Source organism: Scomber scombrus, chromosome 7, assembly GCF_963691925.1.
Source record: "Scomber scombrus chromosome 7, fScoSco1.1, whole genome shotgun sequence".
In the NCBI taxonomy this organism is placed as follows: domain Eukaryota; kingdom Metazoa; phylum Chordata; class Actinopteri; order Scombriformes; family Scombridae; genus Scomber; species Scomber scombrus.
Window position 1 is genome coordinate 23,964,324 of NC_084976.1, and position 14,667 is coordinate 23,978,990.

Here is a 14,667-nt window from a genome sequence, read left to right on the forward strand (position 1 = left end):
CTCCCTCTGGCTGGCAGTCTCCTAACTGCTCAGCTGGTGCTGAAGCCAAACTTGCTGGCGGCTCCACCCATCAACATGCGCTTAAGCTGGGTTCAAAATAACTCTTTGAGTGCTAATATTGACCGAAAATGGTCCCATTCACCAGTAACCAGGGATTATCCCAATCTTCTCCAATGAAAATTTGTAAAGCTACAGGGTAGTGACTATGAGTATGTTTGGTCTATAGTCACACTATTAACAGACATACCCAAAAAAATCCTTAATCCCTTATCTTCCTTTTGGTTGATTTAAGTGTTAATTCTTGTTTGTCGTCTTGGTTATCTTAGTGATCTCACTTTCAAGATTCAGCTTAAAAATGTACTTTCACTCTCTCTTTTATAATTTACCGTTTTTCTGTTCCACTTTTCTCTCTTTTCTGTGCTGTAAAGCTCTTTAGATCAACTGTGCAGTTCTTAAAGTGACATAAATAAAGTTCAGTTGGGTTCAGTACACCACTGATTGATCAAAAGTACAGTAAATTGGCTTCCATTTCATCTTTCAAACCTGTATACCTCTAAGTGATCCATACATAGTTCTGAATTGGCTGTATTAACCTCCTCTGTGCTTTATGTGCACTTTCGGCCACTGCAGAAGAAAACCTCGGGCTCCACAGTAGATCTGGTCGTTTACCTCACTGACGTTTCCTCCAGTGACAACCTGTACAATCTGACGTGTGAGGCCGAGAACCAAGCTGGGCCCGGGGAGGACATGGTGCAATTGGACATTGAGTGTAAGTGTCTGCACAATAAAACCACACTCTGGAACATTCACAGGCTCAATACAAGTCGTCGGGCTTAATGGAGATTAGGGCCAGAGCACACTGGGGCCATTTTTCTAGTGCAGGCAGGGTGGACAGGCAGAGAAAAGAAAAATGCACTGTGCCGATTCCTTTTAAATGCCCCTTCTACAAATATGAGTATGTTCCCACCATGCCTCCTCTAATGGAGCTCTTTGTCATCTGCCACTCACTTTGGCAACTGTTGAGAAGTGTTAAAATAATATGAGTGAAGTGCGGCAGGTATGGCTTCCCATTTAATGCAGACATACAATGAGAAATGAGAGGACAAAGGAGAGTGAACTTACTTCCTCCCTCTTAAAGAACTCCTTCACCTCATATACACTGTACTTCTAAATTACAGTTGCAGTTTGACCCAGGAGACTGACAGTTATTTTCTCATTTCAGACACATTAGCGCCTCTGAAAGTTGAAGAACACTGAGAAATGACAGCATCCAGTGGTTCCACAGAAAACAGAGTCAGATGCATTAGTGATACATTACTGAAAATACTGCCCCAAACAATATCATATATCACCAACTCAGTGACGCTCATTAGAAAATAAAGCCAAAAAGAGCGGGGGCGCCAATCAGCTGAGGCCAAACGTACGAGCATCAAGGGACAGATAATGAACATCAGGAAAATGGGGCTGATAACTGTGCTAAGATCTGATTTAAGCCTGTGCTAATGGACTTTTCCCTCCTACTCCGGAAAACCGCTTCATCCGCAGTGATTGGCAGTCTGTAAATGCGTTAGTGCAGCTAATCTATCAACATCAGCCCCCCTGGTGGACGGACACTCGTTAACCACTAGTCCTTTAATTACTCTTAATTACCTCCTAGAACAGTGGGTGTTTACAGCTGAGTGGCTCTCTGTGCCATTGATTCTCAGTACTTGTGTGGCTTCCTTCCCATGGAAGACTAACAACGTGCTTCTTCTAAATCACTTTTTTTGTTTTTGCAAATGTTTTTTTTTTTTATATCTTTAAAGTTAAAAGGTGAACTCAGAAAAAAAAAGTTGTATTAATATCCACAGGGTTAACCATGAATCTGCCTCTCTAATAATACCACAATTCCTTTTGTGTATTTGCCAAATTGTTCATTGTTTAACTCTGCAATGAGGTCTGAGAACTGGCAGGCTCATTAAATATAATTCTAGCTCTCCTTTTAACCCCTGCAGTGAATAGATGATTAGTTAAATGTGATAAATAGTGCTAATTTTCACTAAGTGTAACAGACTTCAGAGAGCTCTGAGTCAAGACTTCTCAGAGCAAAGAGACAAAATGCCTTAGTATCCCCTTAGCACAGCACTTTTCTGAGGCTGGGTCACGGGTTAAGAGCAGCAGAGTGGCCCATACAAAATGAGGGATCTTTGCACTTGAGAGAGTCCCGTTCGATGTAAACGAGGCCATTTCCTGTAACTTCATGTCCAGTGGAGCTTCCAGGTAGCTTTTGTGGTCAGGGGCACACAACGACCAGGATTCATTATTCATAGTAGGTCAGCACAGGTTTGCAGTGCAGATGGAGAACATTGATTCATGGAAACTCCATGAGAACCTTTAGCGCACTTGACCAGCCGTTGACTTTGCATAAAACATGATCAAGATGCAGATTCAGCATAAAATCATGGCATATAAACCTGTGGATTCAAAGGTTTCTCTATAATTATTTTATTCATAGGTAAAGTATGATTAATTGCTTGATTGCTTTCTTGCTGAGAATTAAATAAGACTCTAGAGGAGTTGTAACTGGACAGAGCTAGGGCAGCTGTTTCTTCTTGCTTCTGGGTCTTCCAAGTCTTCATTTTCTTTGCTGAATTTCCTGTTTTTAAAATACCAAGTAAGGAGCTACTATATCCCTCCTCTAACCACCTGTGACTTCCAAATCTGTCATCTCACCACAGTTCCAGCCAAAATCCTCTTCCTGAGAAACGCAGAGCCGCAGCACCACTGGTGTTTCCCCTTTGCAGTGGACGGCAATCCTGATCCAGGCATCACCTGGCTGTATAATCAGCAGGAGCTCAAGGAGAGCAAATACACATACACCCAGCTCATCCCTGACTCAGCTGACGGATCAGTGAAGCATGGTTGTCTCTTCCTCAACAAGCCCACCCACATCAACAACGGCAACTACACTCTGATTGTGCGGAACAAACTGGGAAATGATGAGGCCACTGCCACCGGGATGTTTATGGATAATCCCTTCGACCCGTTTGATCCTGAGGGGATAATTCCAGGTTCAGTTCCTGACATTGTTTTGTAGTTGCAGTGTTGTTGTTTTTTTCTTTTTCCGAGCAGAATGCCATAACAGTCATCACTTGAAATTTCATAATAACACTTCGCATTTAGTTACGCACAATAAAAAATTAGTTACTATTCTTGTGCCCACTAAAGTAAAATCAGGCCTGACTCACAACAACACATTTCACACAGAGCACATTTCCAGGTCTAGAGTTATATATATTTTGGGACTCAGCTGGTCTTTGCATGTCTTAAAGTTCAAAAAGTATAAGTAAATAAATGCAATTTTCGAGCCAAAATTATGTTCATCAGATTATATTCAATGAGATTCAACAAATTCAACAGATTATGTTGAACTAAGGTCAGCATATTATTTCTTATATGTGTGATATGTATATGTATTGAATATACACTGTGATAATGGCCATAAATGTACTGTACCTACTATGAATATTGCTATAGGGTGTACAAGAAGCATTATTGTCCTTGGATTTTGAACTGAATCAACTCTACATTGTACACAGACATACTGTATGTTCTGTACATCTTAACATGTGGCATACTATCATAAGAAAATATAAGAATAAACTTTATCTCTGCAGCACAATTCATGGAAAAATGCAACACAAATTGCTTAACATACAAGCAGAGAGTCATAGCATCTACACTAAAACCCTTAAAACAAGGATGAATACAATAAAATGGGATGAAATTAAATGAAAAAGACAGGATAAGAAAAAATAAAATAACATAGATAACAACAGTAAAAAGTTGTGTTTGAAGATTTAGTTTTAAAGTGATGCGGTTTATAATAATAAGTGGTATTTAAGAATCATTTACATCATGTACAAGATCATCACTTCATATTAAAACAGCAGTGTGGATGTCTGATAAGTTGTCACATTTCTCAGCACACCCTTGTATTTTACCCTTTGGATCTATTTACTGTGTGCTCAGAAATATGTTTGTGCTCTCTCTCCCCTCATGCCAGTCCTCGATGTGGATCCAAGTAAGTCTTTGATTGATTTTTTTTTCCTTTCCTAAAAATCTCAGCATGTCACCTCAACACTGTAAGAACTTTATGTGACACCTTCCTTGAGTTATTTTCCTCTAACAAATCTCATTCCTGCCCCTCAGTTCCTACAAATAAATCAGACATGGACGTCACAGAGAACCTGGAGAGTCGAGTGTTTGTGGTACGTCTGAATGCATCATCATTCCGACTTCAGGAACGGCTGTCAGTGTGTATACTGAACTGTAGGCGCTAACCTCTGTGTTTTTGTTTGAACAGGTGTCTGTGGCCGTGGGTCTCGCTCTGTTTGCCTGCGCTTTTCTTCTCATCATGGTTTTGGTTGTTAACAAATGTGGCCAGCACTCCAAGTTTGGTATTCACCGTAAGTTCTCACAATTTACTGCACGCATAAAACAGCAGCTAATTGATGAAAAGGGGTGGATGGGGAGATGGATACCACTTTTATGTTTGAATTCTTAATATGAAGGTAGAGCCAAGAGGTAATTAGCTTGCATAAAGACTAGAAACAGATAGTCTGGCTCTGTCAAAACTTTTAAAAATCAGCTTAATTGAAAAAGAACCTCTAAAGCACACTAATTAACACTTTATATCTTGTTTGTTGTATAATTTTTCAACAACTGGTTTGGAGTCAAAATGACTTTTTGAGAAAAATATTATTGCAGCCAACGACTGATGTGGCTTTCTGTATCTCTCATATATAATTTAATTTCCATATCTGTCTGTTGTATTTCCTAGCTGTATTAGTCTGATAAAAGACTTCTAACCCAACAGATGTCACTTACACAGCCTAGAAACACATCTGAAAATGAATGCGAACCTGAATGAGCCGTAATCAAACGTTCTGCCAAATTATTGTTTCAAATCACAGATGGTTCTGTCAGGCTCTCAGAAGGTAATGCACAGGAGAGACCGGCTAATATAGGATTTCCACTGAGCTGTAACTTTGCACACAGGCAGCCGCTGTGTCGGCCGAGCTAAAGTGCCTTAATTACTGCAAGAGAACAGCAGCAGAAACCTCCCTTGGCCACCGCCACGTGGTGTGGGCCATTAAAGAAGATGGATGGATGGATGGATGGATGGATGGAGGAACAGCTAGACGTGATATAGCTCCACTCGGACCCCACCCCCGAACACACACACAAGCACACACCAACACACATATACAAACTCACATCTACCCTTCTCACTCTCAAAGTGCCTAAGTGGGCCTGATTGCCTAAGTGGACCCTGCTCCCTCTTTCCTTCCCTCCATCGCCTCTGTGCTCTCTCTTTGTTGTTCCATTTTCTACCGTGTTGGACTCTGGGGGTTCTGTGGTTTGCCTTGCTGAGTGGGGTTTTACAATTTGGGCCCCACTTGTTTGGCTTTTAATACGCACTGTAGTCAAGGTTGCTAACCATTCAGGCTTCCTATATGGTCATTTTTGTCAGTTCAATGTGGCCTGATTGCTGCATGGTTGATGATGGTGATTATTAGAGCTTGTCATCATCTGTCACCATGGTACCAAGAAATGTGCAACCAAGTTGGTAGCGGAGAAAGAGAATTGCTTCTTTCTCCAGTGCAATCACAAGTAGTTGAAGACTGATTAGATGTTACATATCTCTCATTTTTGCTTGTTTACGCCCCTCCCCATTTCATTAGGTTCATCAGTTTTGGGCACTGAGGATGACCTGGCTGTGTCGCTTCGTTTCATGAATTTTGGAAACAGCCCGCCTTCCTCGGATGAAGACTCTGGTTTATCCAGCTTCGTAGAGAATCCACAGTACTTCTGCGGCATCATCAAGGACAAAGACATGTGTGAGTATTGAGTTTGTTTCCACTCAGTTGATGTTTGATCGTTTGTTACGAAATCCACAGGGAAATATATGTGCCTTTCTTGTTGTTGGTTGTCATTATCACACATAAAAGTTTAGTTTCCTAGTTGTTGTGTTTGTCTGCAGATTAGAGAAAGCACAGAATGAGTTTCAGAGAGGACAATAAAGTAAACTAATGTAATAAGTGGTGAACAAATCTAATTAACTTTTGGTTGCAACAAGATCAAGTTTCCATAGATGTTTTCACCCATATGTCCCAACCCCCCCCCCTTTTTTTCTTGATCAGGTGTCCAGCATATCAAACGGCAGGACATTGTGTTGAAGTGGGAGCTCGGTGAAGGAGCGTTTGGCAAGGTCTACTTGGCAGAGTGTGCCAACCTCAGCCCAGACAGCGACAAGATGCTGGTCGCCATCAAGGTGAGTGGATTTTCACGGCTCCTCTCCAAAGCGCTTCTACTGTTAATGTGTTTTTTATTCTTTTTTAAGGTTCATTAATGAGACCACGTCAGCTGTAAGTGTGAAGTATAAACATGAGGAGAGTGCCAAAATAATAAATTAGTAGCAAAGAGTTTTTCTCAAGTAGGCGTTAAAATACCACTGTGAAATTTTAAGAGACAGAAGAACAACTTTATTTTAAAATAATAAAAAGTTACAGTTAGCTTTTGAAAAAAGTTTCACTCTTGTATGAAATTCTACAAACAGGAAAGAAAAAAAAGGAGGCCTTTTGGAGGATTCAAATCAATCAATCAATAAATGTTTTTTTAAAAAAGCAACAAAAAAAAAGCAGATATCCTTCACAGCCGAGGAAAATCCAAAGACGGAGATGTTCAACCCAAAACTTCTTTATTGGCAGGGCTTACAAAATTATAACCCCACCATGATAGAGTAAGGGAGTAAGGAATTAGACTGCACTTAAATATTTCATATACTGAAATTACATCCTGGGGTTTCAGGTCAGATGTCATTGTTTAGGTCAGTCAGGTTGTTTAATACGAGGCTCTTGTTACAACGGTTTAATGCAAACCACAGCAAATAAAAACGGACGATGAATCTTCTGCCCGGGTTTATCATCCCATTAACTATACATATGCATTGACTGCAAAAAATCCTCACTCATAAGCAAGAGCATCACAAAGCATTCTGGGCCTACTCAAAGAAGCACACAAATACCTCGATGACACACACAAAAACCTCAGAACATCACATAATCTCCTATTATTACACTCCTTATAATGCTGTTAATTTAAAGCATTTCCTTTAACTGTGAGACCAGGAACCAAAGTATTTATGTAAATGTACACTCCTTGTGTGGCAGACTCTGAAGGACGCCAACGAGTCGACCCGGCAGGACTTCCAGAGGGAGGCGGAGCTGCTGACGGTGCTCCAACACCAACATATCGTGCGATTCTACGGCGTCTGCACGGATGGAGAGCCTCTGGCCATGGTGTTTGAATACATGAGACATGGAGACCTCAACCGCTTTCTTCGGTATGTAGCAGACATGCTCATGATGAAAAAATTTAATTCATCAATTTGTCCATCCCGGTGTCCACAGCCAACTTACTGACATGCTGCATATGTTACTCTATGAATAACTCTGTAAAAGAGGATTCTTTACTGTACATCAAAAGGAGCATCCTCTATCATTATTATTTTCAAGTCCCAGTATCAAAACGTTGCAAACAATTATTGCCTCATTGTCTGAATTCACTCTTTTTTTGCTGTTTCAGTCATCTCAATTAGGCCCTTTGTACAGCGTTCCCGAGAGTTCAACACACTGCAATTTAAAAAAAAAAACACACACATTCACAGAGCAGATGACAACAAATTCATTCAACAACACATAAGCAGCATTTTTTTAAAAAGAAGTTAAAGAAATAAAACACGATAGAATTGATTATCACAATCACCAATCTGACAACACACATTATGCTACATAACGAAAAATGCTGCAAGTTAAATGTTTGGAAACCTGAGCAAACAATGTATGATTATCTGAGTTTTAACAGATTGATTCTCAGATTCAGAAACTGTAAGACTGCAGACAAATATCTGTAGCGTTAGTCTCATGGCAACTTCATGTGCCTTGCAGCATTTCTATATATGGTTGTGTTGTATTCATTTTAAGTGTGTTCCTCTATTTTGTTGTGTTTTCTATATTTGAAGCACCTTTTTCATGCCAGAAAGCTCTCAGGGACTCATTTTTCAGCTCTCCTTCAACAATCCTTTCTTCAAAGCCGTCAGTGTCTTTGAGTAAAGCACTGAAACACCAACGATTAGAAAATGTGAATTTGGTCAGTGACTAACAGCGAGACACTGTGGCTATCCTTTGCTTTTAACTGCTAATACTTCAACAAATAACAATCCTGGACATATGGATAAATGACTCGAAGCCAGAGTGAGCTTCAGTGGTACCATCGTCTATCAGGCCCTTTTTGCACAGAGTTTAAATGATCTATGCAACTAAAGATATTCAGCATTTCAGGAAACTTATTTATGTCTGACTTTAAACCAGAATTCCAGGATAAATTATCCACTGTCTTTTGCTAAAATGTCAGCAATTACTTGTCTTTACCCCATAATTTCTCTTGCCTTTTCTTCCTCTATGATTCGCATCATCCTAATGTCACAGAAAAATAGAGGCTGCGGTGAAATGTATAGAAAAAATTCTCTGCTGGCTAAGTTAGAAATGAAAAGAAATCATGTAGCAGGTTTCATATTATATGCAAATGTACTTTACAGCATGTTAAGGCACAGGGCAGATATTATCCACAGGATGTTCTTATATAATAATAATAGCAAACAGAGTGAAATTCAAATGTGGCAGGATGTTATTTGAATACTGATGGATGCAGTAAAAAACAGATCCAGTGCTTAAGCAGACATTTCCATTAACTGTATACTGAATTGATGTGATTCTGAAGAGTGTAATGGTGCAAATTTAGTAATAAATCTTGAATTGTTACATAAAATGGCAGCAGAACAGATTTAAAATATGTCCTTTTGATCATTTAAATTGTAATTTGAAAACATCATCATTCAGCTAGAGAAGCCACTGAGGACTGAGACAGTGTTGACCTATTAGAGCTCACTTGGCACCTGGGAAACCATCTGAAAAAAACTATTAGAGCAGACGCAGTGGATGCTGTCTGCCAGGTGTCCTCTACAGGAGACAGATTGGAAATCCATGCACACAGACTTTGCCTGAGATATATGTTCACGAATGGATGGAAATCGCATTTCCAGCAGACAGAATGGGTGACATGTCTGAGGGCCCCCACAATGCAGCTGCTTTCCCACCCTGCCACCTGCCTTTTAAACTAATAGTGATTGTATAGACAACTTCCTTTGTAAGGAGGGGACAAAGTGGAGAGGAGAGATATTAGGATGGATGGAGACACATCATCAGTGATCTGCTCATTTAGGCTGGAGTTAGACGTGAGAGTGGGTGTTTATGATCCACAAGAACAACTGTGAAACGTTAGTGGAGTCAGTGTGCTCTGCATCTCTGAATTGCATTATTGCAAATCAATTGTAGGCGTATTACAAGCCTTATGTTTTCTATTACCATCATTGTTAAATGGCTTTATTATGGCGTGGTCATGCTGACCATGTCTATAATGCTCTCAATATCTCATATGAATCAGAAATATCCAATCTGCAGATTGCATGCCGAGGTCATTGTCCTTCAGGTCATCCAAGGTTGATGCCATAGTTACCAACATATTGGGAGACCAATCCCAGCGTTGGATTCATCTGAACAGCCAATAGAAACAGAGAAGAATAGCAAAAGCCAGCATGTTCTGCTCTTTACAAATGGAAATATTTCTCTTCATATAACTCCCTTTGTAGAAGAAGACCAAACCAATTCAGTCTATATGATAATAATCCCACTGCACTTCAAAAAAGTAAAATATTCTGTGCTCTACCAGCAGAGATGAGCAAAAATGACTAGATCTGCAAGACCAGTGTAAACACATCTGATCTCAAAACCCTTTTAAACATTACAAACAGCATTTTATATACAGCTAAAAAGCCTCATTCAACTTGTTTTCAACTATTTCCAACAAAAGTGTCATTTTTAGAACATTTAACGCTGTTATCTGCCTTTCTGTGGCTCCATCTTTATGTTAAATCTAAATAAGAAATTCACCTGCTTACTTAGATATATAGTTTTTTGCAGCAAAGACTGTGCTCACAACCAATTCAACTAAATAAAGAATTAAAAGTAAGATATTGCCATGGTTGTTTTTGTGCACAAGCTGAAAAATAAACCTAATAACATACTTAATCACCCATGACATTATGTGTTACCCAGAAGTACCACAAACTGCCCTGATGGCAGTTTATTAGCAGAAATAAAACCAATTGTCCCCCTCTTGTCTCTTATTTCTTCACTATCAATTGTATAATAAAGCAGAAATACCAATACACTATCTGGGGGGAAAAATAGATCACACCACACTGACATGTTCTCTGTAATAAAAACATCAGGGGGAAACTGCAATGACTGGGGTTCAGTGGCTCGTATTTCTTCACTATCAACTGTCTAATAAAGCAGAAATACCAATAAAATAATCTGGGAAAAATAAAAAACAACCATATGTTGCTTGCGTGTCACCTGCAGAGCTCACGGCCCTGACGCTCGTATCCTCGAGGAGACGAAGATGCCCCCGCTGGGTGAGCTCACTCTGCCTCAGATGCTGCACATTGCTTCCCAGATTGCTTCGGGCATGGTCTACCTGGCATCGCTGCACTTTGTCCACCGTGACCTGGCAACCCGCAACTGTCTGGTGGGAGAGGGCCTGGTGGTCAAAATCGGAGACTTTGGCATGTCGAGAGACATCTACAGCACAGATTACTATCGGGTAAGAAGTTGAAAAAGACGAAAGAATGTAAAGTGTTTTGGTTCAGGGTGGAGTTTTTTTAATTTTTTTATTTATTTGATTGTGGTTTAAAGGGGTTGTTTCACCCAAATTACAAAAAAATGCATTTTACAACTTGCTGCTAGTGTCGTATATCAGATTGTTGTTTTGGTTCTGCTTGCCCAGACTTTAAGATATCAGTCTCTGAGATTTATGTTGCCACCCTAATACAATGGAGGTGGTGCTCAAAACACTCAAAAAAAAACCATGTATTTCCAAAAACTATCTACATATTCCCAAGACTTTCACAGAACAGTTTTCTTTGTGGATTACTCTCTACTGAAACATTAATCCTGTTGAAAAATGTAAGTGATTGGTTGATTTTGGCTCATAATACCCAGTGAGCAAAAATCAGCTGGAATTAAGGGTATTTTAATAATGATAATGAATGTAATTCCTTTACCTGTAACTGCTCATATTCATCTTGGTCATGCAGTATCAGTGAAGATCCTATAAAGAAAAAGCTTGGAGGTGTGAGCTATAGTCCAAACTGCATTTTACCCTTCATTCATTTTTTTAAAGTCAGGCTTTCCATCCATCTCATTATTGAAGATGTGTAGTGTTAGCTGTTTTAAGGTCAAGTTTTATCAAAAAATCCCCCAGAGTCTAACTCTACGATGACCTTTCTCTACAAAACACCCAATTTAGTTTTCAGTTAAAGCTATCGGCTAGTATTGCTATATAAAGGTAGTTGCTCAATTTTTTGAAACTTAAAGGATAGGTAAACATTTTGTTCAGTTTTTGTTGTTATCTTTTCTGTCAATATTGGCTGATAAGAGATCTCCTTATAATTCACTTGCGATGTAAGTGATGGGGGACAAAATCTACAGTCCTCGTTCAAAGACACCAAATGCAAAAACACAGTCTGATGTTTATCTGAAGTTACTATGATTATTTTGAATCACTTCTTTTCAGTCTTTTCAGTACCAAATTCCCTGTTTTTACCATCCCTTCACCACAGCTCAACACAGGAAAAATCATTTCTAAAATGTCTAGAAAATCATCAAAATTTAAATACAGTTAAATAACTGAAACAAAAATAAATAGAAAAGTATCTGTAAGGGACTGAATTAAAACTTTTTTTCATTATATTAAAAATTAAACAATGACTGGTGGAACAAAAAAAAGGGAATATTGTACTAAAAAGACTATAATAGTAAAAGATACACACTTAATCTGATTAATTCAGACTGCTGGAGCCTAATAATATGTGCACTTTGGAAACTTTGGAAACACTTCCATTGAAAGATGTTAGAAAGGGATTTCTTAATGTCCAGTATGAATATGAGGAATGATTACAGCAAGGAAAACCTGTTTCAATGTGTATATGGACATGAGAAATAATGAGAATCTATCATTTAATGGAAATCCGAAATAGATAGAGTAGACTTTATTACTAGATCAGGGCTGTCTGAATTGCAGTAACCTATGAGACTGTGGTGTACTCCAGTATGCGTCTGTATTTCAAACTGATGAATTCATACTAAGGTTGCTCATGTTTCAGTTTGAAAAGCTTTTGTGGGATTTGACATTGAAAAGGCCTAATCACCTAAATCTATTTAGCAGAGGTTGTTTCTTTTCCAGCATCATTTAACTCTCACACTTGTTGAGTTTACACTCAAAGATTTATTCCCCTCTTCATGTGTCACTGAAAAAGTGTCAAGGACTTGATGATAGACCACAAACAGCTTTGAGAACCACAAAGTTATCAAAAATTACAAGCTAAAGAGATTACACAAACTGAATTTAGTGGCTTTTCTATTTTAAATAAAAAATGTCCATGTTACTAAATTATGGTATTTATGCTTAATTCTATCCACAAAGAAAATGCTTTATATTTCCTTGCATATTTAAATATATTGGATGTAACTTTAGCAAACATTACCATGTTTTCCTACTCAGGTGGGTGGACGCACCATGCTGCCAATCCGCTGGATGCCTCCGGAGAGCATCATGTACAGGAAGTTCACCACGGAGAGCGACATCTGGAGCTTCGGCGTGGTCCTTTGGGAGATTTTCACCTATGGGAAGCAGCCCTGGTACCAGCTGTCCAACAGTGAGGTGGGTTGAGACAGAGAGTTAGTGGACTACTATATTGGCAGAGATGTTATTAGTTGTAGGCTCATAATTCATTTTGGTAGAGGTATCACCGCTTATTTTTTATCACCCATACAAACATGCCTGTGTAGTTTCAAGCTGCCTATTTAAAGGGTCCGTTTGTGCAAATGATTGTCATTACGATGCAACTGAATGTGCTGCTCAAAACTGCACTGAACTTGAACTTGAGCTTTCCATTTTCTTGCCCAGAAAGAAAAAAACGAGAATATTAAAACCACGCTCACGTCTGTACGCTAAATACTGCATGAAGCTAAATCCAGCAGCCAATAAACTTAGCTCCGTCGTTTGCCCAGCAACCACAAAGAAGTAGTCCTGCATGCAAATGACCATAAAACCACAATGTGTCAATTTTACACTTTACACTTACGTTTTGTAGCCTAGGGATTAAACAGTTATATTGTGTTAATTAGTGATTTTATGAATATCTGGTATGGGATTTTTGTACAAGTCTTTGTACAAAACCACGCTAGCTGTTTCTTTCTGTTTCCAGTGTTGTGCTATAAACTAACAACAAGCTGCTGGCTTCATTTTTAGCTGGAACACAACAATGACCTGTTGTTGCACCATTTGTCGGCCGGATGCTGCTTCCTGCGTCTTGTTAGCATACAAGCAATAGAGTGATATTGATCTTCTCATTTTATTCTTGGCAAAAAAGTGAACAAACATTTCCCAAAATGTTTCATTATTATTTTAAGCTACATTAAAGAAATGAAGAAACACTAATTGGTGGTGGTAAAATGCCAAGAAATGTAGAGGGCAAATAGAAATGCCTTCCAGGCCTTTAATAAGGCATTGAAGGATAACACAGAAAGTGTTTTGGTGAGGAACACCGACATATTTGTTCAAAAGGAAACTCAACAGGGCACTTTATTATGCAGTTGGTGGTCCTAAATGGCACTAGAATCCAGAGCACAAACAGGACTTTAGTAAACGTTTCATAATTGTGTGACTGGTGGGGATGGAGGACACTACAGCCAGAGAAAGGTGCTACATTAAGTCCAAATTCCCCTTGACAGAGCGCTTTGTCTCTGCTGTAGTGGACAGAGTTTAGTATTTCGCTGCTACGTTTGAACCTAACACTCTGCGCTCAGATTTCCTGTCAGACATCAGAATATATTTTGCCATGAAGCAATTGAACTTGATCTCAAAACCTCAACAAATGAAACTAAAACCATTTAAGTGGCTAGTGAATAAGTGGATGAACTCTCCCTTTACAGGATAGGTTCACACTCCATCTTAAAAAAACAGTCAGTTGCCCATCTGAACACTGACAGAGGTTTCCTCCTGTTTATACTGGCTATTAAGTAGAGTAGGAACAATATATAACAAAAAGAGGGACATTGGCACTAACAAAACGGTAATGTTGAAAGATATTTACTTGATGTGACTCATTTTTTGCACAGACTGTGGATTTTGTCCCCCGTCTCTTACATTGTAAGTAGATTATGAAGGCTTCTGATGGTCCGTATGAACAGGAGGAATGTTATAGTGTTCATTTGGGCTCCTGACTGCTGTTTTTTTTTTAAGCAGGATTTTGCAAACACATTTGGCAGCCTAAATTGTGTTGTTTCTTTCACATAATGTAGACTATCAGAACAAAACATTTTCACTGCAGTCGTGTACGTATCACAGAGCATATGATGCTTAAGTTTTATGGGGCTCAGTACTCTTGAACTAATCAATAAGTTCATAGTAATTAAGGGCAGTCCAGTCTAGCCTTTTCAG

General features: G+C 39.1%; 2 protein-coding genes across 4 annotated transcripts in view; one reads left to right on the forward strand and one right to left on the reverse strand.

Moving 5' to 3' along the window:
- The window catches only part of ankmy2a (ankyrin repeat and MYND domain containing 2a), a 366,395-nt gene that overhangs the window by 76,969 nt on the left and 274,759 nt on the right, over window positions 1-14,667 (reverse strand). The gene's annotated exons all lie outside the window — the stretch shown is intronic.
- The window catches only part of ntrk1 (neurotrophic tyrosine kinase, receptor, type 1), a 38,425-nt gene that overhangs the window by 19,941 nt on the left and 3,817 nt on the right, over window positions 1-14,667 (forward strand). For all 3 annotated transcript variants that reach the window (XM_062421920.1, XM_062421919.1, XM_062421922.1), the window contains exons 8-17: window positions 631-769; window positions 2,718-3,050; window positions 4,046-4,063; window positions 4,192-4,250; window positions 4,346-4,448; window positions 5,727-5,882; window positions 6,186-6,316; window positions 7,215-7,387; window positions 10,527-10,767; window positions 12,727-12,885. In XM_062421920.1, coding sequence (XP_062277904.1) covers window positions 631-769; window positions 2,718-3,050; window positions 4,046-4,063; window positions 4,192-4,250; window positions 4,346-4,448; window positions 5,727-5,882; window positions 6,186-6,316; window positions 7,215-7,387; window positions 10,527-10,767; window positions 12,727-12,885 — 1,512 coding nt within the window. The remainder of the gene's footprint in view (window positions 1-630; window positions 770-2,717; window positions 3,051-4,045; window positions 4,064-4,191; window positions 4,251-4,345; window positions 4,449-5,726; window positions 5,883-6,185; window positions 6,317-7,214; window positions 7,388-10,526; window positions 10,768-12,726; window positions 12,886-14,667) is intronic.